General features: G+C 42.6%; 1 protein-coding gene and 1 pseudogene across 2 annotated transcripts in view; both read right to left on the bottom strand.

Annotated features, from left to right (window-relative positions):
• The window catches only part of MAPK14 (mitogen-activated protein kinase 14), a 91387-nt gene that overhangs the window by 35454 nt on the left and 31969 nt on the right, over positions 1–23964 (bottom strand). For both annotated transcript variants that reach the window (XM_004710733.2, XM_004710732.3), the window contains exons 2-3: positions 22256–22385; positions 8840–8898 (exon numbers count right to left, since the gene is read on the bottom strand). In XM_004710733.2, coding sequence (XP_004710790.1) covers positions 8840–8898; positions 22256–22385 — 189 coding nt within the window. The remainder of the gene's footprint in view (positions 1–8839; positions 8899–22255; positions 22386–23964) is intronic.
• On the bottom strand, positions 18342–19051 carry LOC105979357 (annotated as a pseudogene).

The following is a 23964-nucleotide window of genomic DNA, read 5'->3' on the forward strand; positions in this document are numbered from 1 at the left end:
AACCTATTACAAGGATCTATATATAACTTCCTCCCTGGGGAATGGACAACAGAAAAGTGGGGAAGGGAGACGTCAGACAATGCAAGTGCAAGATATGACAAAATAATAATTTATAAATTATCAAGGGTTCATGAGGGAGGTGGGAGCGGGGAGGGAGGGGAAAAATGAGGAGCTCACGACAGGGGCTTAGGTGGAGAGCAAATGTTTTGAGAATGATGAGGGCAATGAATGTAAAACTGTGCTTTACACAATTGATGTATGTATGGATTGTGTTAAGAACTGTAGAAGCCACTAATAAAACTATTTTAAAAAAAAGGACAAATATAAGTAACATATTAGGAAATTTGAAAATATATGTCCACAGTACTCTTAGAGGAGAAATTATGTGTTACATTAGTCTTTAAAGGGAAATTCATATTAAAAAATTTGAAAATGAAAGTTATATATGAAATATAAAATGTATAAAACTATGACATAAAATAAATAAATAAAAAGCTCAGCAACACAAACCCAAACAACTTCTATAGCAAAAGACTGGCATCTTTACTATACTGCCCAACCCCTATTGAAAACAGCTATCCAAAAGGCAAACGCCATTTCCACCATACAAGCAAACATACTGCCAGCAAGTCGATTCTGACTCACAGCAACCCTGTCTGTGACAGGGTAGAACTGCCCCTGTGGGGTTCTGAGACTGCAAGTCTTTTCTGGAGTAGAAAGCTCTGTCTTTCTGTCACAGAGTGTTTTAAATAATCAGGATAGGTAATTTGTAATCTACAAGCCTCTAGACCAGGCGTCTTCAAACTATGGCCCGTGGGCCACATGCGGCCCGCTGAGGACATTTATCCGGCCCGCCAGGTGTTTTTGCCAGGTTTGTATTTTTGCTTCAAAATAAGCTACGTGCAGTGTGCATAGGAATGTCTTCACAGTTTTTAAAAAAACTACAGTCTGGCCCTCCAACGGGTCTGAGGGACAGTAAACTGGCCCCATGTTTAAAAGGTTTGAGGACCCCTGCTCTAGATGATCCCTGGCCCTCAGCGGAGTCTATACTTAACAAACACAACTGACAGGCTGATTTTTTCTAAATAAAACCCAGACCATGTCACTTGTCTCCACAGGCTTCTCTCTGCACTTAAATGAAAAGACGGAGATCTTTTCAATGGCCTATAAAAGACCTACATAAGCCAGTACTCTGCTCCCAATGGTCTCTTTGACCCTCTCATCTACTTCTCCCCCCAGTTCTCACTTGGCCCCACACTGGCCTCCATGCTCCAGCCACACAGGACTCAGCTGCACCTCCATTCCGGTATCCAGCCTTCTGCCTCAGTGTCTTTGCATCTGCTATGCCTTCTGCATGAACTGCCTCCTATCCCAAGATATCCATGTGACTAATTCCTCTCCTTCAAAATTCTGCTCAAAATCCATCTTCTCAATGAGGCCTAGACTTAACGTCTGCCCTCATACGCCTACTTCCCCTTACCTGCTCTACTCTTTCTTTGGATCTATAAACAGTGAGTCCATGCAGCGCCCTGTGTGTATGTTTTCTTTTTTTGTATGCCTCCTTGAGACACTAACCAACTTGACTCGGTCCTACAGCCAGCTGTTTCAGGTGGGTGAGCATTTACACCTCGAGCTGGTGCAGCTGTCATGGTAATCGCTGGACTGCTAACCATGACAATGTCTTCAATCTACCAGCCACTCCACAGGGAAAAGGTGAGGCTCTTGTAAAGATTTGCAGCCTCGGAAATCCCACCTATATGGCAGCCCGTACTTATGCTTCCTCTCATGAGCAAGTCACTGGGAGACAGGGATAGCGCTTCCATTTTGGTATCTCATGTATTCACAGAACAGGGGTGGGGAATGTCGGGCCCCCCAAAATCATCAATCCCACCTAACACCCTAAGCCTCACCAAAGAGAAGTTGTTCCAGCCATCACATTCGGGGTGGTTTAATTAAGTGTTTGACCAAATATAGCGGGCTAATTTTTAAGCTGGGAATTTTGTATGGCCTGCGAATGAAGTTATAAATATCCAAATGGCCCTTGGCAGAAAAAGGTTCCCCACCCTGTCAAAAAAACTAACACATGTTACTTACTCCCCAAGAAGGGTTAACTCACTAAGGGTTAGCAGACTTAAAAGAATAATAATTACAACCTTGAATCAAGACAGCTGTAATTAGAAATAGATTCAGAGGCAGATGAACTGGGATGGACAGAATTTTTAATATAAAACTCAGTTCATCTCTAAAGTAGTTTACCTGAAAATTTAAAGATTATCCGTAAATTTAAATATCTACTTTCTAAGGCTGCTGTGACAAATAAGAACTTGTATGTAAAAGCCCTTTATAAACTGTAAGACGCTATGTAAAAAAAAAAAAGGCAAGTTAATGTTATAGAACCCATACCCATATGCTTTTTATGTGGGTTCTATATGTATTTTTTTAAAAAGAACTTTTTAAACAAAAGACATGTCTATATTGTTGTCAAGAATTCAAACCAAACATTAAAGTTGGATATTAACAATGAGGAGCATCTTACATAAAGCTTAGTTATAGAAAAATTGCCTAAAATCATTTTAGATTTTCAACTGCTATGCTCATCCAAAAAAATGTCCTAATGTGTTGAGGTTCCAGGAGAAAAAGTGCCTGAGCTAAACTCTTTCCCTCACACTTTATGGAGTGTGTGTCTGTGGCACATGGGAAGAGAGCATTGTAACCCAGTCATCCTACGAAAAAATAAAACCTTTCGTTCTTTTCCCCATGATGTGACTGATGCTCTCAGGTAGAGCAGCCCCCAAACGCCCTCATCCTGCTGCTTCTTTTGCCAATGTACCCCTCCATTTCCACCAAGCACACCTTACTTGGTCTCTGGCTGAATTTGCACTTCCCTCACCTTTCCAACCTGTAATCATTCCTCAAGCTTTCAGCTTATCTATTCCCCTTTTCTGCAAAGCCCTCTTCCTGACATCTCAAACTTGGGCTAGATGGCCCTTCTCTGAGACCCTTTAGCACTCTGTACCTGCCCTACCAGGGCAATGCATTCAATTAATTGCTCAACAATAAAGGAATGCCTGCTATTAGTTTAGGTATGGAAGCCTCAGCAAAGAAGGCAAAGTCCATACATGATTGACTGCGGGAGGGAAGGAGAGAAGGAGAGAGGGAGAGAGAGAGAGAGAGAGGAAGACAGACAGTAACAAATATGTGACAGTGAAATTTGCTAAGAAAAACAGTGTGGGGTAAGGAACAGGCAGTGATGGAGTGGGGTACCATGGTTCCCCGAAAGTAAGACACCCCCCGAAAATTAGACCCACTTACAGTTTTGTTTCTTGCTGAAATATAAGGCATTCCCCCCGAAAATAAGACCTCCCCGAACATAAGGCCTCCTCATAATAAGGCCCCCCCAAAGCTACCTGGACTGTAGCGGAAGGCTCGGCCGCACAGCGCAGCCGGAGCAGACAGGAAGTGTGAGTAAATGTACCATGGATTGTTGTACATGGAAATAATGGTAGTAACAAGAGATTCTTGATACTGTAGGATTCATAGTTTGTCTGGTTATGCTGGTTTGTGATGATGACTACTACTGTACCGTATACAGGCAATAAATTTCCTTTTGTTGTTGTTCAACAATAAATGTGTACCGTATTCTTCTTCATGGAAAAATAAGACATCCCCTGAAAAAAAGACCTAGCACATCTTTGGGAGTAAAAATTAATATAAGACACTGTCTTATTTTCAGGGAAACAGGGTAGGGATAGAACTTCGGTACCTTTTGATAAAGAGACCATTGATTAGGTAGGGCTTGGGAAGAAATGGGGAAGCCAGCCTTTCGGAGATCTGGGGAGTGTATTCCAGGCCAACAACAAACAATTGGTGCTCAGGGCCTATTTGGAATGTGGTGTGCATTTGAGAAACAGCAAGGCGGCCGGAATGGCTGGGGTGCAGAGAGTAAGCAAGGTGTTAGACGAGGTCAAGGGTGCGCAGGACCAAATCCCGTGGGACTTACTTTATGGAAGCTCAGACACTGCATTTTGCTTATTTAACTTTTCCTCCTCCCTCTCCACTCCATGATACAGGATCATGTTCACCTCAGCTGTGTATTTCCCCAGAGAGTAGCACTGGCCATGCATGGAGCAGAGAGCCAGGCCATTACTGATTGGAAATCTGGGACGACATATAAATAAATCCCTTTGAGCTCCTTGAATACTGAGACCAGAGCTAAACCGAATTGTTGGCTCATTTTTAGTAGTGAAAGGCTGAGTGAGGTGGCTTCGCAACAATGGCTGCTGACCGACCCTGTTGTAGTCTTCGGCCAGATCACAGTGGAAGCCCGACCCCACTCCATTGCAGCATTCATGAATAAAGCAGATAGAAATAAACTTGGGCTGGGAAGCAGCGCAGTACTGGGAACCGTGGCAGCAGCTAGCAGAGGGCGACTGAGTTCCTTTTGACCATGACAAATCAGTTTTCCGGCAATCTGGGGGAAGTAGTTCCCACAGAGAGTCTAAAAACTCTTCCCTGTTTACTCAGTATCACCAGAGAATTGTTGTAGAAAGTAACCCAATCGTGCGAAGCTGCAACTTTCTCGGGGGTTAGGTTCTAAAGTGGAAAGTGGATGTATTTTGTTGATTGAACGCCTCTGGATATTTAAATTATTTTGCAAGTCTATTGCTAACAACGTCTACTGATAACGAAGAATCTGCACCAGGCCATAAGGATGTAGATGCGGTCTTTTGTCAAATATTACTATCAGGAAGCTAACAGATTTGTCCAACTGCTTTCTAATCATTTGAAAGAGTTTGCTCTATCTTCACAAGGTTTTTGCACCTGTACAACAATGTACTGAGTGGATCTACTCACAGCGACCCTACAGGACAGAGTAAAACTGCAGCTTTGGGTTTCTGAGACGCCTAATTGTTACAGGAGGCAGAGTCTCCTTCCCCGGTGCCGCTGGTAGGTTTGAGTTCCTGAACTTGCTCCTCACTCTCTCGTCTACTACTTCTCTTTAACAGCACACTTTCCAAACCATGTCCCATGGGTTATGCTCACCAACTGCTCTGGGGTCAGAACTTACTGCTCACTGTTCCCCTCTCAAGGATATTCTTGTTTATTTTATTCCCAAGTGTGCAGAATGCCTATGAGGCTGGGAATGAAAAACTCAGAAGAAATCTGAATTGTATGATAAATGTAAATGCTAACTCAAAGGCATAAACACGTGTAACATGTCAACTGTAATCTTAAAAAAAAAGATTTTTGTTAATTAGCAAAGAACACTCTTGTTCAAAATTACAGCTTTCTCTAAACAATTCCAGCTTGCAGCCTTGCATGGCTTTCTAGAACAGTGGAGGTTTGTTTTCATGGGAATTTGGCTGCTTTTAGGCGGTGTAAGTATGTTATTTTATAACAGATCCCTTCCCTCCACTCAGCCTCACTTATGTTAGTTGGCCCTGAAGGTATTTGGTTCCTAAGGCAAAGTCGGAACCAGCTGTGGGAAACCCTGAGCTATGCACAGTCCTGGACAAGTGTTCATTTTCCCAGTGATGCAAAACATCATCAAAAGTAAACAATAAAATATTTTCCCGAAGGCAACTGTAGGCTCATCATTCCGCTTTCTGAAACCCTCTGGCACGAAAACCCTTCGGATTCAACGACTCCAGTTTTCGTCATTTCACTGGGAAGCTGACTGGGACCTAGAGAAGTAAAGCGACTTCTCCGAGATCATAAAACCAACTGCAACTTGTTTATACAATTGCTTTGAATTTATTTCCCCCAACCAGTCTGATTTTCTCAAGAAGGTCTAACGGTGCTGACTTATTTGAGCCAGCTCCAGCATTCTGTTTGGCGTTCTGCACTCAGTAAGCAGGCAAAAATCGCACAGATATGTGCTCTTGACAAACTCAGTTCTTGTTTATGAAGAACAGTCAAAACTCAACTAGAGGGATAATACAAGCAGTCATGACTTGTATCAAATGAATAAAGAAATAAGTGCAACTTTATTCCGGTGGGTAGACTCGTAGATGGTGGGCCCTCTTAAGGGTGAAAGAGCCAGTGGTACTACAATCAATAAAACAGCCTTTTAATTACAGACTGGCCGTAATGAAGGTCTTTTTACATAGGTAAGGGCGGTTCACAATCTAGTTCCATAGCGCCGAGTAAGCCAAAACCCAGCATTGCTCGCGTCAGCAAACCACCCATTTGTTCCTTAAATAAATCCATCTTCATTATACCTAAAAAGTTGGGACTGTAGCTCAGACCTGATTTCACGAGTTTTCCACACACATTACTTCACAAACACAGAGCTTCAGCATTTCTTCCACTATTTAGGCAGAATATCGAAAATCACCATTCTGCAAATTTCTCTTTCCCAAGCGCAGCCGACAGCAGGACTAAACAACTTGTAACACATCCCGCTGGGTGGCATCCAGGGATCCCTGGCAGCCTGCATGCTCTGCTGCCAAGGGGGGGGCTGCAGAAGCACAGCTGTTCTTAGTTATTGCTGATTTTTTCCCCTTTGCTTGTTTCTTAAACTTTCATCAGCGAGAACAAGGCAAATGTGGGTGGGGAGTTCTTGTCCTTGGACCAGACCCTGTGTTCCAACTAAGTCCAAGTGGTGGGAACCGTTGTTTCTGTATGTGCGTGCGCGCTATTTCCTCCTCCTCCTCTATCTTCTCTAGTATTATTATTTTTTCATGTATGCCTCTCTTTCTGACCTTACAGAATACAAGCTCAAATAACTCCCGCTGCATGCTTTGTGGGAAAGGAGCGAATGATGTTTGCACTCAGCCCAGGATACGGATAGGAAAGACTGAACCCAGAACCAACACTGGGGGCACAGAGGAGTAGAGGTTAAGGAAGAGTAGGTCACCTGATTTAAAACTGTTTTCACTTTTAAAGAGTTACCTTTGCCAGTCAGGAACACCAAAAATCAACAGGACCAAACGTAACTTTCTTGATAAGTTATATGAATGAGGGTATAAACCACCACCACCACCACCATCACCATCACCACCCGCCAAAAAAACCCCAACCACTGCCATTCAGTCAATTCCGACTCAATAGCAAGCCTAAAGGGTAGAACAGGACTTCCCTGCGGGGTTCTGAAGCTATAAATCTCTACAGGAGCAGGCAGTCTCATCTTTTTCCTGAGGGGTGGTGCCTGGTGGGTTCTCACTGTTGACCTTGTGTTTGGCAGTTCAACATTCAGCTCACTACATCCCCAGGGCTTTAAAAGAAGTACAGGGTTGATTCAGATAATACTGGAAAAGCTACAGATGAGCGCTCATGCATACTGAAGAATGCAAGCTGGGACCTGTCTTACACTCACGGATAATGCAGCCTGAGCATGTGAGGGCCAACCCTTGCTAATAGATACATGCTCCCCATTATCTGAGAAACAGTTTACCTAGCAGCTTAGAAGATCTCAGCAGTCTTGGGGCTCAGTGGCCCAGAGGGACCAACTCACTGACAGATCCTTGCAGTAGCTTTCCTTTGTTTCCCCAGTCTCGCCAGTCCTCAAGTCTCAGACTCAGTTTTCCCTGGAGGAATCCAGATTCAAAGTGAGATGGTCACTATTTTAAGAGAGTAGCACCGTTCACCAGCCTCTCTCCTACCCCTTGTCTGGGAACCAATGCTCCGAGGATCAGCCTGCAGTTCTAGCAGCATCTCCCACGTGCACGAGGAATGAAAGAGAGGGAAGAACCTATGTGGAAGTGGGGCTCAAGGGCATTTCTTTTTTTTGTTGTTATTTTATTTTATTTTTTTAAATCATTTTATTAGGGGCTCATACAACTCATCACAATCCATACAAACATCAACTGTGTAAAGCACAGTTGTACATTCATTGCCCTCATCATTCTCAAAACATTTGCTCTCCACCTAAACCCCTGGCATCAGGTCCTCATTTTCCCCCCTCCCTCCCTGCTCCCCCCTCCCTCATGAACCCTTGATAATTTATACATGATTATTTTTGTCATATCTTGTCCTGTCCGACGTCTCCCTTCACCCACTTTTCTGTTGTCCATCTCCCAGGGAGGAGGTTATATGTAGATCCTTGTAATCGGTTCCCTCTTTCCAACCCACCCTCACTCCACCCTCCCAGTATTGCCACTCTCACCACTGGTCCTGCAGGGATCATCCGCCATGTATTCCCTGTGTTTCCAGTTCCTATCTGTACCAGTGTACATCCTCTGGTCTAGCCAGATTTGTAAGGTAGAATTGGGATCATGATAGTGGGGGAGGGAGGGTAGGAAGCATTTAGGAACTCGAGGAAAGTTTCATGTTTCATCGTTGCTACATCGCACCCTGACTGGCTCATCTCCTCCCCGAGACCCTTCTGTAAGGGGATGTCCAGTGGCCGACAAATGGGCTTTGGGTCTCCACTCCGCACTCCCCTCCCCATTCATGATGATATGATTTTTTGTTCTGATGATGCCTGATTCCTGATCCCTTCGACACCTTGTGATCACTCAAGGACATTTCTTGAAGAGACCCTTTTAAAGTTAGAACAGGCAATTTTGAGTAGTCTCTAATTTATTTATTTACTTATGGATGTATTTACAGAAGAAATTTAGTCAACTCCCTATATTCTGTTCTCTAGGAACTCTTGTTAAGGACTCACGGAGGCTCTTCAAAGTGAGACAAGACCGCCTGAAATGACAGGACTAAACACGCATCACTCACAATGCACATCTGTATTGATACCTCCATCTCATCTACTGGAAGAGGTGGGTGAAAGGCATGAAGATGCCTTCAAGTCTGTATACTGCTAAATGGTGTAAGACTAAACATGGGCCAATAATCTTCATCCTCTATTAGAAGAATGTAAACACACAAAAAATCTACTCACACATCATTGAATTCTTCCAGAGACTTTGCAGGGGTAAATACATCCAACAGACCAATAACCTATAAGAAAGTATTAAGAAAGAAAGTAAATAAATATTGAACTTTTTAGCACCCATCAAGGAGCCCTGGTAATCCAGGAGTTTAGTCACTCAGCAGTTTAAAAAAGGTTGGTGGTTCGAGGCCATCCAGCAGCTCTGTGGAAGAAAGAGTTGGAAGTCTGTTCCTATAGCAGCTCAAACCCAACCCAACCCATGGCCAGGGGGTCAATTCTGACTCATAGCGACCCTACACGAGCAGGGTAGAACTGCTTCTATGGGTCTCGCAAGACGGTAACTCTACAGGAGTGGAAGGCCTTATCTTTCTCCCAGAGAGCAGCTAGTGGTTTGAGCTGCTGCCCTTAGAGTAAGGAGCCCAATGCATAACCATTATGCCACCAGGGCTCTTTCCTTATAAAGACTACAGACTAAAAGAAAAAAAACAACAACCCTATGGGGTAGTGGTTCTACTTTAACATGGTGGTGCTGTGTTGGCATCTCCTTAACAGCATCTCAAAGCATCAACAACATAGTATCCACCAGGCCTTAAGTCATCACTTTAAATCTACTGTTACTGAGTTGATTCTGACTCAGAACAACTCTATTGTTTCTGAGGCTGCAACTCTTTAAAAGAGCAGACAGCCTCATGTTTCCTGAGGAGCAAGTGGTGGATTTGAATCACCAATCTTGTAGTTAGAAGTGTAATGCTTACCCAATAGCATTGCCAGGGCTCCTAAGCTATCACTTTAAAAAACTCACTCTCACTGAGTGGATTCTGACTCATAGTGACTCGACAGGACAGGGGAGAACTGATCCCTAGGGTTTCTGAGACTATAAATCTTAATGGGAGTGGAAAGCTTTATCTCTCTCCATTGGAGTGGCTGGTGGCTACTGACCTGGCAGTTCATGGCACAATGGGTAACCTATTACGCCACCAGGGCTCCTTAAACACTCACCTTAATAGATATCAATTTCAAATCCAGTTACCTCTGTTCAGTAACATCACAACATCAAATATTAGTGATTCTAACCAAATTAGGCTCAAGTTTTTTACTTATGTCTTAAAAGAACATAATTTACTATTAAAAGTTGTCTCTTTAGAATTTAGTCACATATATTCAGTCATTTATCAGAAGGCAAGAAAGATTACATATGCTTTTTTCAATGGATTGATGAAGGGCAGTGCTATTTCAGTGATAGACTCTCTCACCTCCCCTGTGAGAGACTTGGCTTTCAGTGAGTGCAACTCATATGTGGCTACCACCACTGGTGGTGGTTTGCATGTTGCGATGATGCTAAACCAATTTTAGCAGAGCTTCCAGATTAAGACAGAGTAGGAAGAAAGGCCTGGTGATCTATGCCTAAAAATCAGCCAATGAAAACCCTATGAGTCTCAATGGTCTGATCTGCAGGCAATCATGGCATCCCCATAACATGAGGCAGTGTTTCATTCCACCGTGCTTTGGGGCTGACTCAATGACAGCTAGTGATAACATTAAATTATCAAACACTTCTCACGCTACATGTTCAAATATTAACTACTGTCACGTGCCCACCTTAATTACATAGATCAACTTCCCAAGAGGCCGTTGTGGTTGTTTCCCAAACTGTTACAAGCTAGTTGTATGTAGTACTACAAATGATCTAATTCAACTCCACAACATATAAATTGCCTACTACATTTGTCTTAGAACATCTTTGTATGCTTGAGAATTTTCATAAGAAAATATTGGGGGGAAAAATCAATAAACTGATATAATCTACAATCCAAAAGAAAGAGTTAGTGCTTCTAAGAAAAGTGAAGGGTTTGTGAAGGACTGGGGGTGGGGGGCGGGGAATGCTATCTGTGGGACTTATATTAACTTTACCCCCCAAGGATTATCTAGTCAGTCGAAGTGTCTTTGATGAGCAGCGCAGACCAAATAAAAACTAACAGGTTATGCTAATGAAGTGACTCTTTAAGGGTGGGGGCTGGCCAGGCCAGAAGGACCCACCATGTGATTATCAACCTTCTTGTGAGTACCTGGTGAGCTGCTAACCACAAGGCCAGCAGTTCAAAGCCTCGGAAACCCACAGGGGCAGGTCTAGCATCAACTCCATGGCAGTGAATGTAAGTTTTCTTGTTTGTGATTACCCTTTGATTATCTCATGATCACCTGGTAACATCACCTGACCTCAGAGGAGAAGGCTACTATTTAAAATAGGCAACGAGACACCCAACAAAGGCTCTGGGCAAAAAAGCTCCCAATCTTCATGGTTGGTGGAAGACATGCACACAGAGTGGGGGTTAATTAAAAAAACCAAACTCACTGCTATCTAGTTGATGCTGACTCATAGCAACTCTCAGGGCAGTGTACAATTGCCTCATGGGTTTGAGACTGTAAATCTTTGTGGGACTAGAAAGCCTTAGTTTTTCTCTGGTGGAGTGCCTGATGGTTTCAAACTGCTGACCTTTTGGTTAGCACCCAATGTGTGGCCACTATGCCACCAAGGCTTTTGGGGTGGGGTTAGTGCATCGATTTTTGGGACGAGGAACCTCCACGTCTGGACCCTCCCAGCCAGATCCCATCTTCTATGTTTTTCATTTGTATCTTTTTTTTTTTTCTGCACCGGAAGTGTAATTGCTGGGTATCAAGCTTTCCACTAGTTGTGTGTGGGCACTGAACTTGAGGTTGTAGGAACCAGTAGGTCAGAACTGAGGATGCCCACACCTGTGGCTGGCATCCTGAAGGATAGCAGGAAGCCTCAAATAGCAGATACTATGTTATAGGGAAGACAGGCCATTCAGGCAAGTTAAGAGGATTTCTCTCAACATTACTAAATGTTCACTAAGTGATGTCTATCTTGAATCCCTAATCTATAATTGGTCTTCCTAGGTTGTCTCCACAGAATCATATAAAAAACCCCCAAACTTTTCATAAGTTCTAAACTAAATTTTTAAAAGTTTTCTCTTATATACTCCATAAAAAGAACTACAATTACATATAGAAAACAAAGTCACATTTCTATAGGCATCATAGTACCATTCTGCATTTTAAATGTTAGTACATATAAAAGTTCACTACATAATCTTCTAAGTAGACATTTTAAAAAGCCACAGAATATTCTCAAAATGATTCTTGGTACTATTCTCAATATTCACGTAACTTTCTGAATCTCTATCAGAGATTTGGATCAGGCTATTTCAAAACAAAAACAAAAATAGAGGCTATTTTTTACATAAAAAGCTACTTAGTACTCATTGATAGAGCAGTTTTACCAACATAGACCCTCCCGTTCAGTTCCCTTTTATAACCTGAACTACTCATTTCTGCAATGTTAGCTATTTAGAAGGTAAAGAAGGCATTTCTAATAGAAGGGCAGGTAAAAAGTCTACTAGAGTTCTGGTTCCTACATTCGGGAGCTTATTTGGAGCAGAACATGTTTAAACTTGTCTCTGCAGTCTGTGGGCTACTGCAGGCAAATCTTCCCAGCAATACACTGGTCTTCGTCTCGTCAGGGAGCCTTCAAAAAGAGGTTCAATCCAAACAGTGGCTTCCAAGGGGTCTGGGGGCCAGTTCAACTCAAAGCAGAGAGGTCAGCTCAGGCAGGTAAGGCAACTGGTTTGGGGGACACCAAGGGGTCATCTTGATGGGTTTTCTCCAAGGACCAAGGACACTCATGGGGCTTACGAGGAGATCGTTTAAGAAAATTGGCAGCTACTATGGAGATAAGTCCAAGACAGCTGTGTCCAGGATCCTTCTCCGGCTGCAGCAATGCGACTACTCATTGTGCAAGGGCAGCAAGGATCATCCTTGGAAACCTCACCCCACCCACCCGACAGTCTTGATCTGCTCCTTCAGACTTCTTTTTGTTTACCACTTAAAGAACCGTGCAAAGGAACATGACGGAGTCGCTCGAGGACGCCCAAACTGCCATTCTGACGCAGTGTAAACCGAAGAGTACAGAATGCCTTGGGGAAACACCACCTTCAGAAGTGTACATGCCTAGATGTAGGGTGTGTCAAGAAACAACAGCTTCACATTTTGATATGCTTAACACGTTTCTATGACTTTTGTAGCCATACTGTAGGACTTACCCCTCCTATGTGACTGCGACACTCATTTTAATGAAGATAGATGTGGTGGTTGTACAATCCCCCTTGATATGATTGCATGATTGAACTACTCAATTGTATGATATGTAAATAATATGCCAAAAGACAAAACAAAACACCCCCCACACACACACCGAAAAAAAAGGTAGGTTAAATCCAGTTTCTGGTTTTCTCCCCTTTAAACTATAATTACTTCCTTTAGCCAACTAACCCACCGCCATCTAGTCCATTCAGACTCATCGCAGCCCCCAGGGCAGAGCAGAGCTGCTCATTTGGGGTCCAGGGACTGTCCATATGTATGGCAGGTAAGCAGCCTCATCTTTCTCCTGTGGAGCAGATGGTGGCTTTGATCTCAGTGACCCAATGTTTGACCTCCTTTGACACCAAGGCTCCTTATTTTCTTTATGTGGAACTAAAAGCCAGCGTTAGTCACAAATTCCAATTTTTCTGATCACTGGTTCTTGTTATCCTTAATCTTCCATCATCTCAATAAGAAAAGGTTAAAACGATTTACACTGTTGTGAGTCCAAAATTATTCTCAGATCACAACAAAATGAAATCTGATTCACAAACAAAGGCAGCCCAACACACTTTCAAATAAAAGCTTCAATTACAATGTGAAAGTACAACAAGTACTTTGGAGTCAAACCGCTCCTCGCTGTCAGTTTGCAATTTCTTGGCTCTGCGAGTTTGACTTTTTCTTGCCAGCGGTGCTAACATGCCTGGCACAAAGAGGCAAGACTTCAGTGCCTCTTTCTCAAGTACAGAAGAAAGTTATCTCCCCCAGGTCTTCTTGTACTTATATGAAAGACACGGGTGGGTCACTGCTCTCTTTCCAAGGAATCTGTCTGAAGGCATTGAGCACACAGGGGAAGGCACGGCTGACACACTGTGGAACACCCTCAGAGTTTTATTAAAAACAAACAAACCAAAACAACCCAGCCTGCCTCCACTGGATTGATTCTCACTCCTAGCGACCCCATAGGACAGGGTGGAGCTGCCCCCTGGGATGTCCGAGACTGTTAGGTCTTCACAGGAGCACACAGCTCCTTTCTTCTCCCGCAGAGCAGCTGACAGGTTAGCAGCCGAACCCACGACCCACTATGCCAGCAGAGCGACAAAAAACACATCACAGAAAGGAAATACTTGGAGCAGCTACTTCCACTCGCGGAATTGGAGACGTGGGTCACACCAGATTAAAAAAATGAAAAGTGAGTCATAATGAACTGCCTTGGGAAAAATAGTAGGGCAAAACAGACTGGTGAATACAATACCAAATTTTAATTCCTAAAAGGGAAAACATTTTCTGGGATTAAAGCTACCTATACTGTACCAAAGTATTTTTTAATCTTTTGTAGGATTTTACAAAATATTCTGCATTAATCATATTTATGGATTATTAGCCATTAATAAAATAATGGAAAATATGTTTTCCAGTATTAAAGTAGACTTGAGAAGTATTTTACAAATAGTTCATAATCTACTCATTTCTCATTTCTTAAATAGAAATTCCCTAGTAATTCAAATCATATTTTGGTCTGTTTCTTATTCTTTTTGGTGTTATAGATTTCACTTACCTCCAACTAACTCAGGAATGTATTCTTTAGAAGATACAAACTTCATCTGATGATCTTACTAAAATAGTTCAAGGGTTAAGCAATAGAAATAGTCATCTTGGTAAAATGGCAAACAGGCAGAAAACACTTTGACTTCAACCATCAACTAAAAGCTCCAGCCGCACTCACTGTCACGAGGGAGATTCCAACTCACAGCAACCCCACAGGGTTTCTGAGACTGGAACTCCTCTTGCTCCCGTGGAGCAGCTGTTGGTTTCAAACTGCTGACCCTGTAACTGGCTTGAAAGCAGTGAGCTTTTTGGTCCAGGCTGGTAATTGAGCAATCTTTGTAATGTCTGCCCAGACAACAAAAGGCCACAGCTGACAGGTTGCCTCTCCAATTTTTCTTTAACAAGGTCAAGGCCACATGTTCAATCAGAAACAGGCCAGCTAACTTCATTCAGAGAACCATCTTAAATCGTCAGAGAGGGCGTTCCTGAACTTCACTTAGCCAGTTCGAGTTGTTGTTCGTTATCATGAATGAAGACCGAAATCAAATGGAGAAATAATGATTGTGAGTCAGAAGGCCTTTTGTACACAAGACAGCACAGCACGTGCATGCCCGGCGCATAAAAATTCTGTTATCAACACTTCAAATTCTAATTCCACTCAAAATTGCCAGTAAAACTTATCTGTGCGTTTTGGTTCTTTTACTTGATAAGCACTTAGGATAGACTGAAATGCAGGGTTTTCTACATTGGGACAACATCTATGGCTCCTTCCCATTCTTTCGTCTCACATATCCCACCCAGCTTTAGTTCAAATCCATACTAAGTATACGTGACTACGATGATACTTCCAGAACCTAAACATTCTAATGCAAAAACCACAAGCTACTTCTAAAACAACTTAAGTTTACAGAAACTATTTTTCTAGTACTGTCATCCTGCTCTTTAAAAATATTTTGTTGTTTTAGTGGAAGTTTACACAGCAAATTATATTCCCATTTAATAATTTTTAACAACTTGTTCCAAGACATTTTTCACAACGTGTCAACATCCTCATTATTTCCATTCTTTGTGTTCTGTTTCCATGAATCAGCTTCCCTGCTCTCCTCAGCGTCTCGCTTTTGTTTTGGAGTAAATGTTCACCATTTGGTCTCATGTAGTTGATTCGGGGAACACAGGTGATACTGTTTATTTTATAGGACAATCACCTATTTGGATAAGAGAACCACCAGGATTAGAAATTTGCTCTACATTTTTCTCCCATTCTAGCCAGGACCTTCTATTGTGTCCTGGTTCTGAATGGTTGGTAGTGGTATCTGGGCACCATCTCGTTTTTTCTGGTCTTAGGCTAGAAGAGGCTGTAGTTTAAGGTGACAAGAATTCCCGATTTTTGGCGTTTTAAAAAAGTCCCGATTTTTGGAAAGAATGCACGACAAGCTAGGGAACGGTCTATTTGGTCCATATAGACCAAATTTTTAATCAGGAGGAACCTCCCACCCCCGGTCAATGGTGTTCCCACTTTAAATCTGGTCTCCTTACTGTAGTTCATACGGGCCATTAATTGTCTGGACGGATTTCTTCTCTGAGTCTTAGACTTCCTTCACTCTTCTTTCCTCCAGATGAGAAATTATATCTTAGATGGCTGCTCACAACCTTTGAAGACCTCCCAGACACCACTCAACAAACTGGGATGTAAAACATTACCTGATGCCTACAGAGCTGTCCCACAAGCCTTCAAATCAAGTAAAGCAATCCTGCAAGGTGTTAGGTTACGTCTTGGTAGTATCTATAACTGTGCCTTCTGTGAGATTTAATATATTTGTACATGAATCTCTATGTAGTGCACATAAACAAGCATAAGGGTACTTCAAAAACTACATGGAAAAAATAGTATTAAAAGAAAAAAATGTATTTCTCAACATAAAACTCACATCAGGCTCACAATACTTTTGTAAGGGATCTCAACCATATATTTTGTCCATCCCTATGAACTGAGGGTCTTGTCAAAGCTATCTTTTTTATATTATTAACGAACAAAATAAGGGTGGGGGGATGTTCTTTAAAGATGTTCAGGATTTGGAGACAAAAAGAAGTCAGAAGAAGCCAAATCAGGACTGTAATGTGGCTGCCTAGAGATTTCTCATCAAAACCCTCAAAAAGTTGCCCTTGTTTGATGAGAGAAATGAGCAGCAGTACTGATGTGGTGAAGGTCTCTTTGGTGAAGATTTTTTGGGTGATTTTAGGCTAAAACTTTGGCTAATCGTCTCAAAACACTCTTTAATAAGCAGATATTATCATTTCTTGGCCCTTTAGAAAGTCACCAAGCAAATTATCCTGAGCATCAAAAAGCAGCCTCTTTGTTCTTCACCAGTTCACTTGTGCTTTGACTAAACCACCTCTACCTCTTGGTCGTCACTGGTTGTGCTTTGTCTCCAGAATCACACGGCTGATACCATGCTTAACTCTTATTAAAATTCCTCAAAGAAAAGCTTTTGAATCTTTTTCCCAACGGTTAAAATGTCCATGGAAAGCTCTTTGTCCTCAGTTGATGTGGACACAGCAGTCTGGGCATCCATCAAACAGAAAGTTTGATCCATCAGTCAGAATTATGTAAGTTGAACCAATTGAGGCATCTAAGGTGTTGGCAATTCTGCTTTTAATCACTGTCCCTCTTCAATTAGGCACAAGCAAGATGAATTCCGCCCTCTCCCCCCACCGCAGGTTGCATCTGCAATACGGTCTCTTTCCTTCTTAAAATGAATTATCCATCTGTGAATTGCTGATTTCTTTGTTTCCAAAAACTTTCTGTGAAGCCACAGTGAATTCATCCCTTTTCTAGTCAAACTTCACCATGAATTTGATGCCTGTTGTCACTTTCAGCAGAATCTATGCCTTATTTGGCATAGTGGGTTAAGAGTTGGGCTGATAATCACAAAGTCAGTGGGTTAATCCACCAGCCACTTTGAAGGAGAATGATGAGTTGTCTCATCCGCTCCAATATAGATTTACCGTCTTGGAGACTCTAAGGCGCAGCTTTGTTTTGCCTACAGGGTCACTCTGGGTGGGAACTGACTTAATGGCAGTGGGACTGGTAGGTTTTGGATAGGGGCTTTTTTCAAACTGATGTTTTCTCCTTCTTAGTGCCTCAGAGTAGATCCCGTTGAAACATAGTATAACAAGTTAGTAGGAGTTTACTTTGCAGGAAAATGAAGATCCATGCATACCTATTTCACAATACCTATTTCTCATGAACTTTTTGGATACAGGCCCGCAGATACACTCATACATGCATACATAATACAAACACATTCCTTCCTGAATACATGAGGCTTCAAGAAGTTCATGGAAAATGGAATTAAAAGACAATGGAATTTCTCCATGAACTTTTGGAAGCCCTATCGTTTATGTGTACACATCTACCTATGTAATTGCACATAGGTATTTTCTTGGTCATTGCTGTTACTGAAGTTGTCCCTTATTCTTTATGAATATTTTAGTGTCTTCATTTGTCTCAGACAAGTTGGGCAGACTTCGCTCATACCAAGCGCGGCTTCCCATCACCAAAAGTAACTGTGTCTACATCTGGAAAGTTACTCCCTGTCCGTTCCCTCCCATCCCTGCTAACTACCAAAGACTGTCATTTTGTGTGTATACCTATTCTTCGCTTCATATACAACCCAGACCATACAGTATTTGTCCTTTTGTTATTGACTTAACTGACTCTGCAAAATGTCCACCTCATGTTTCTTCTTCTTTTTTTTTCCTTGGAGGATGATGATTTTTATTGGGGTGGCGAGCTGGGGAAATATCACCTTCGGTCATACATCTCCCATAGGTTCTTCATGCTTTCTGTGTAATGGAGCTGGTTCTGATACAATGCCTCCTTCCACCTCTGGTGAATGAGTTTCCAGCACTGCATGTTGCGTTCAATGAGTGTCGAGGGTGAGGGTGAGGGATCGGCGGGCTCATCATCCGGGGTACCCTGAGTCTCAGGCTGCAGGGGAAGGATTCCGAGTTCTGCAGGAATCCCCAGGAGCCATGGGCGGGGACAGCTTGTACAAATCGCACCTCTTGTTGTTGGGAACTTCTGAGCTCTCCTCACCCTCGGGTAGTGGGGGTAGCAGGGAGGTGGCTGAACGTTCTCGCTCTCGTGTGGTGGGTCCGTTGCGTATCCAGGCACAGCAGGTGAGGGACAGCGGGGTGTTCTCACAGAACTTGGCCAAGTCCACATTGGGGTCAAAGAGCTGGATCGCTGAGGCCCTCCCTCGGCCAGCCCACCACCCATCTCCCTCCTCTTCTTGCGCGGCGGCAGGTGAAGGAAGCGGGAGGATGGCCGTTTGCCAGTGGCTGCGATGAGCAGTCCTAATTGTGGGTGTCTGACGGTGTCTTCCCAGCTTCCTCAGCCAGTCACTCCCTGCCCATGTGGCTCTTCTCCAGCAGACACTGCAGAATCGCATCCAGTTGGTTCTGGGCCAGGGCCATCTCCGACTCTGATTTCTCTGCTTTGACTTTCACTGGGAACAAGGTTTGGGCTCAGGGTCTGGCTATCTGGGTCAGGTAAGTCACAACGCTTGTGGGGTCACAAGTTAAGGCAGCAGGGGAGGAGAGCTCAAAGGTACTACCAGTCCTCCATCAGCGGCCTCATTATGCTTTAGTTTCCTAGCACTCCATTGTATGCATGGGCCACATTTTGTTTAACCATTCATCTGTTGATGAACTCTTGGGTTGTTTCCACCTTTTTGTTATGTTGTGATGAACACAGGTGTGCATATGTCTGCTTGTGCCATTGCTCTTATAATTGTAGGATACCAATCTAGGAGGGGATCCTGGATAAGATATAAAAGCTCTTTCTAGCTTTTTGAGGATGTACGATACTGTTTTCTACCATGATTCAACCCTCTTTTAAAAGGAGTCTTGTTGCCTTTTCTACATTAGATCATTTTTTCTTTTTTAAAAAAATCATTTTATTGGGGGCTCATACAACTCATCACAATCCATACATACATCCATTATGTCAAGCACATTTGTACATTTGTTGTCATCAGCATTCTCAAAACATTTGCTTTCTGCTTGAACCCTTGGTATCAGCTCATTTTCCCCTCCCTCCCCACTCCCCAATGAACCCTTGATAATTTAGAAATTATTATTATTTTGTCATATCTTACACTGTCCGACGTCACCTTTCACCCACTTTTCTGCTGTCCATCCTCCAGGGAGGAGGTTATATGTAGGTTATATCCTTGTAATCAGTTCCCCCTTTCCACTGCACCCTCCCTCCACCCTTCTGGTATCACCACTGGTCCTGAAGGGATCATCTGTCCTGGATTCCCTGTGTTTCCAGTTCCTATCTGTACCAGTGTACATGCTCTGGTCTAGCCAGATTTGTAAGGTAGAATTGGGATCTTGATAGTGGGCGGGGAGGAAGCATTTAAGAACTAGAGGAAAGTTGTATGATTCATCCTGCACCTGCACTCTGACTGGCTCGTGTCCTGCATGCAACCCTTTTGTAAGGGAATGCCCAGTTGTCTACAGATGGGTGTTGGGTCCCCAATCTGCAAGCCCCCTCATTCACAATGATTTAGTTTTTTCTTTGATGCCTGATACTCGATCCTTTTGACACCTCGTGATCACACAGGCTGGGGTGCTTCTTCCATGTGGGCTTTGTTGCTTCTGAGCTAGATGGCCACTTGTTTACCTTTAAGCTTTTAAGATCCCAGATGCTATATCTTTTAATAGCTGGGCACATCAGCTTTCTTGACCACGTTTGTTTATGCACCCATTTGTCTTCAGCGATTGTATCGGGAAGGTGACCACACAATGATATGATTTTTTGTTTTTGATGCCTGATAACTGGTCCCTTCAACACCTTGTGATCACACAGGCTGGTGTGCTTCTTCCATGTGGGCTTTGTTGCTTCTGAGCTAGATGGTCGCTTGTTTAACATTAGATCATTTTATGGCCAACACTATATGGCCTCCTGTACAAGCACAGAATAGTCCAATGTAACCAGTTCAGTATCATAGAAGACACACTTCAAAATACCACAGGGAAGAAAATGAAAGTGTAAAATAACAAACATAGCTGTTACTTCCAGTCACTAGAAGCCAGACATAGATTCAGATAACTCAAAGTAAATTTTGGACTAAACACTGGCTTAAGATGGCTACGAAGAAAAACAAAACCATAAGTGGTAGTGCTAGAAATCTCCTAAACCAGGTTGTCTTAAATCAGCATAGGCTGCACTAGGGGGACCCCTGACTCCCAGGAGGTACTTCAGGGCTCCATAAATGTTGGGCTTGCATTCCATTTTCAAAATATTCCTTCTGTTTAAAAGCTGAAGTGAAGAAAAGCATGCACCCTGAAGTGTGCTATATGCCAAATGCAAACACATCCATTAAGCTGCCAGGACACCTTGACTTTATGCAGACCTTGGAATAAAGCTTCTCCTGCCAGCTCTTTCCAAGTATCTGCATTTATGTAACGTCGTCACTGAGTAGGAAGGAGGCTGCAGTTCTGCACTAGCACTGTGTTTAAGCTCAGGTTTGCACATCACCCAACGTGGCTGCTCATGTAAAACTATACCAAGGAAGAGAGGCTATGTGCCGAAAGCAGGATTTTCTCCATACCATGCAATCGAAAGAGAATACAGAATATGTAAGGAGCTCCAGCTATTTTAGCATAATGGTGCCCACAATCTTACTCCGAGTTGAACAACTTTCATGTTCTTACTTTAGAAGAAAGTTGAACTCGATGAAACAAACGCATAGTGATAAACTATCGTTATCTGTGAGTTGTTTTTTATCCCACAGGGGAAAACGTCAATCACTAAAAGAGAAAAAGTAGTCAGGTAATAAATTCACAGAACTTGAAGACTTTTATCTACCCAGCAACAATCAGCAGGGACAAATGACTCTGAAACCTGTTCCTGCAATGCCACACATTTTGCAGTGCCTGTCACACGGATGCCACATAAATGCTCCGTAACTTGATTTTGAAATGCAGAAAAAGAATGTCCTCGGTTACCTGCTTTTGTTGCATTTTCAGTTAATACCCCAATTACATCAGTAAAGTACGGGGTTGTAAAACACTCTGGGCAGGCTCGCATTGTTCTCAAAGTCCCAAGTTGATAGGAAAGATGGTATTTCCTTCACTTACACAAATGTCTCTGCCACAGTTGTTAAAATACTTCATTCAGAAAAAAGTTCCTTCTTGAGGAAGGCTAAAAAAGAAACTTAAAATATTATAAAATTCCATTGTTAAAGTAAAATAATAAAATAAAATCATAGCCCTCTTTGACAGAATTTTTAATGAGCCTAGGGCATTCCTTCTCAGATCTCTCCACTGAAATAATCCACAGTAACAATAACTACGGACCTTTAGTGTGTGATTATACAGGTTTTAAGTAAGCCTGATAAATAACACAAAATTTCTTTGTAGCATTTGCTCTTAAAGACACTTGTGAATTTTGTGTTGTGTGCAACACGTTCTTTTTCTACTTCAAAAACTGAAAAATGCGCTCCCTCTAAAAATCTGAGTAAAACCAGAACTCCAGGAAAATGTTCCACTTCCGTTCCCAAGCTTAGCTGACATAATCCAGTTGTCACAAGTCCCCTTACAGGAAGCATGGAGCGCAGTATCCCGCACAATCTGCAGTGACTAACACCCCGTTCCTGCCAGGCTTGCAAAGAGCAGACTTTATTGTTCCTTGAACGGATGACTTACGTTTTCATGCTTCATATGCTTAAGTAACCGCAGTTCTCTGTAGGTCCTTTTGGCATGAATGATGGACTGAAACGGCCTGGAGAGCTTCTTCACGGCCACGCGTAACTCTGTTTTTGTGTCAAAGGCAGCGCTAAGGAAGGAAGGGAGAAAAAAAGCCACCGTTAAAAATGCATGCTCTACATTTTTTGAGTGTTTGCAAGGTTATCTCATTTCTAATTTAAGGGTTCTATAACAAAACACAAAAGTCTAGCGAGAAAAATGAAAATGTTTTATAATCCCATTATGTAGACAATATTTTTTTAAAATCATTTTATTGAAGGCTCGTATAACTCTTACCACAACCCATACATCCATCCATTGTGTGAAGCACATTTGTACATTGGTTGCTATAATCATTTTCAAAACATTTTCTTACTATTTGAACACTTGGTATCAGCTTCCCAATTTTCCCCTCCCTCCCCCATGAACCTTTGATAATTCATAAATGATTATTTTTCATGTCTTACACTGACCGATGTCTCCCTTCACCCACTTTTCTGTTGTCCATCCCCCTGGGAGGGGGTTATAGTACATGATTGTGATCCCCTTTTCTCCCCCCACCTTTCCCTTACCCCTCCCTGGTATGGCTACTCTCAATATTGGTCCTGAGTGGTTTATCTGTCCTGAATTTCCTGTGTTTCCAGCTCTTATCTGTACCTGTGTACATGCTCTGTTCTTGTCACATTTATAAGGTAGAATTGGGGACATGCTAGTCGGGGGAGGTAGCATTAAAGAACTAGAGGAAAGTTTTATGTTTCATCAGTGCTACTGGCTCTTCTCCTCCTCCCAACATTTGTTCTCATTTCTTGGTTGTTTTTTTTCCCCCTAGTCTTTTTCCTATGCATCAATATCAGGGGCCTCACAAGCCTCTTCATGTAGAAATAGTTTGGGTCTTGTGACACCGAGGGTTTCTGTCACTACTCAACTTTTGTGGTTGAAAGTAGCTTCAGATAAAAAGTAAATAAATGGGTGTGGTGGTCTTCTAATAAAACTTTATTGACAAAAACAAGCAGCAGTCGGATAAGCCAACCAAACCACAAACCAAACTCACTGCCATTGAGTGGATTCGGCCTCACAGTGACCCTAAAGGACAGGGTGGGATTCTTTTCAGAGACTGTGACTCTTTATGGGAGCAAAAAGCCTTGCCTTTCCCCCAAGGAGCGGCTATTGGTTTTGAACTGCTGACCTGGCACTTAGCAGCCCAACATGGAACCACTCTGCCAACAGGGCCTCACCAACCAACAGACTGATGTAATGAGTTGTGATCACACTATAAATGGGATTTTGTCTGTTTTCTCTGGCTGTCACCTTGCTACCACATGCTACCTGCTTGGAGTTGTCACTAACATTTCATGAGTACCCACAACGTATTTGGCACTTTTTTCTAAGGGCTGAGACAAAGTAGAAAACAAGTAACAAGTCCTTGACCTCAAGGAGTTTATAATCTAATGGGAGAAGGAAGAAAACGCAAAATCACAATAATTTTAAATGCTGATAAATGCTCTGACTTAAGCTCAGTCCTGTGGCTGGGATGCCTGAGGAAGTAACCTGAGCTGAGAACTGAGTGATGAGAAGGTATCAAGCATGTGATGACATACAAAAGGCAGCTTCAGGAAGAAGAAATAATATTAATATTTATTGAGTGTTCACCATATGGTAGGCCCTCTCCT

Source organism: Echinops telfairi, unplaced genomic scaffold (assembly GCF_000313985.2).
Source record: "Echinops telfairi isolate 266 unplaced genomic scaffold, ASM31398v2 ScPeMD7_3533;HRSCAF=4204_1, whole genome shotgun sequence".
Classification (NCBI taxonomy): Eukaryota; Metazoa; Chordata; class Mammalia; order Afrosoricida; family Tenrecidae; genus Echinops; species Echinops telfairi.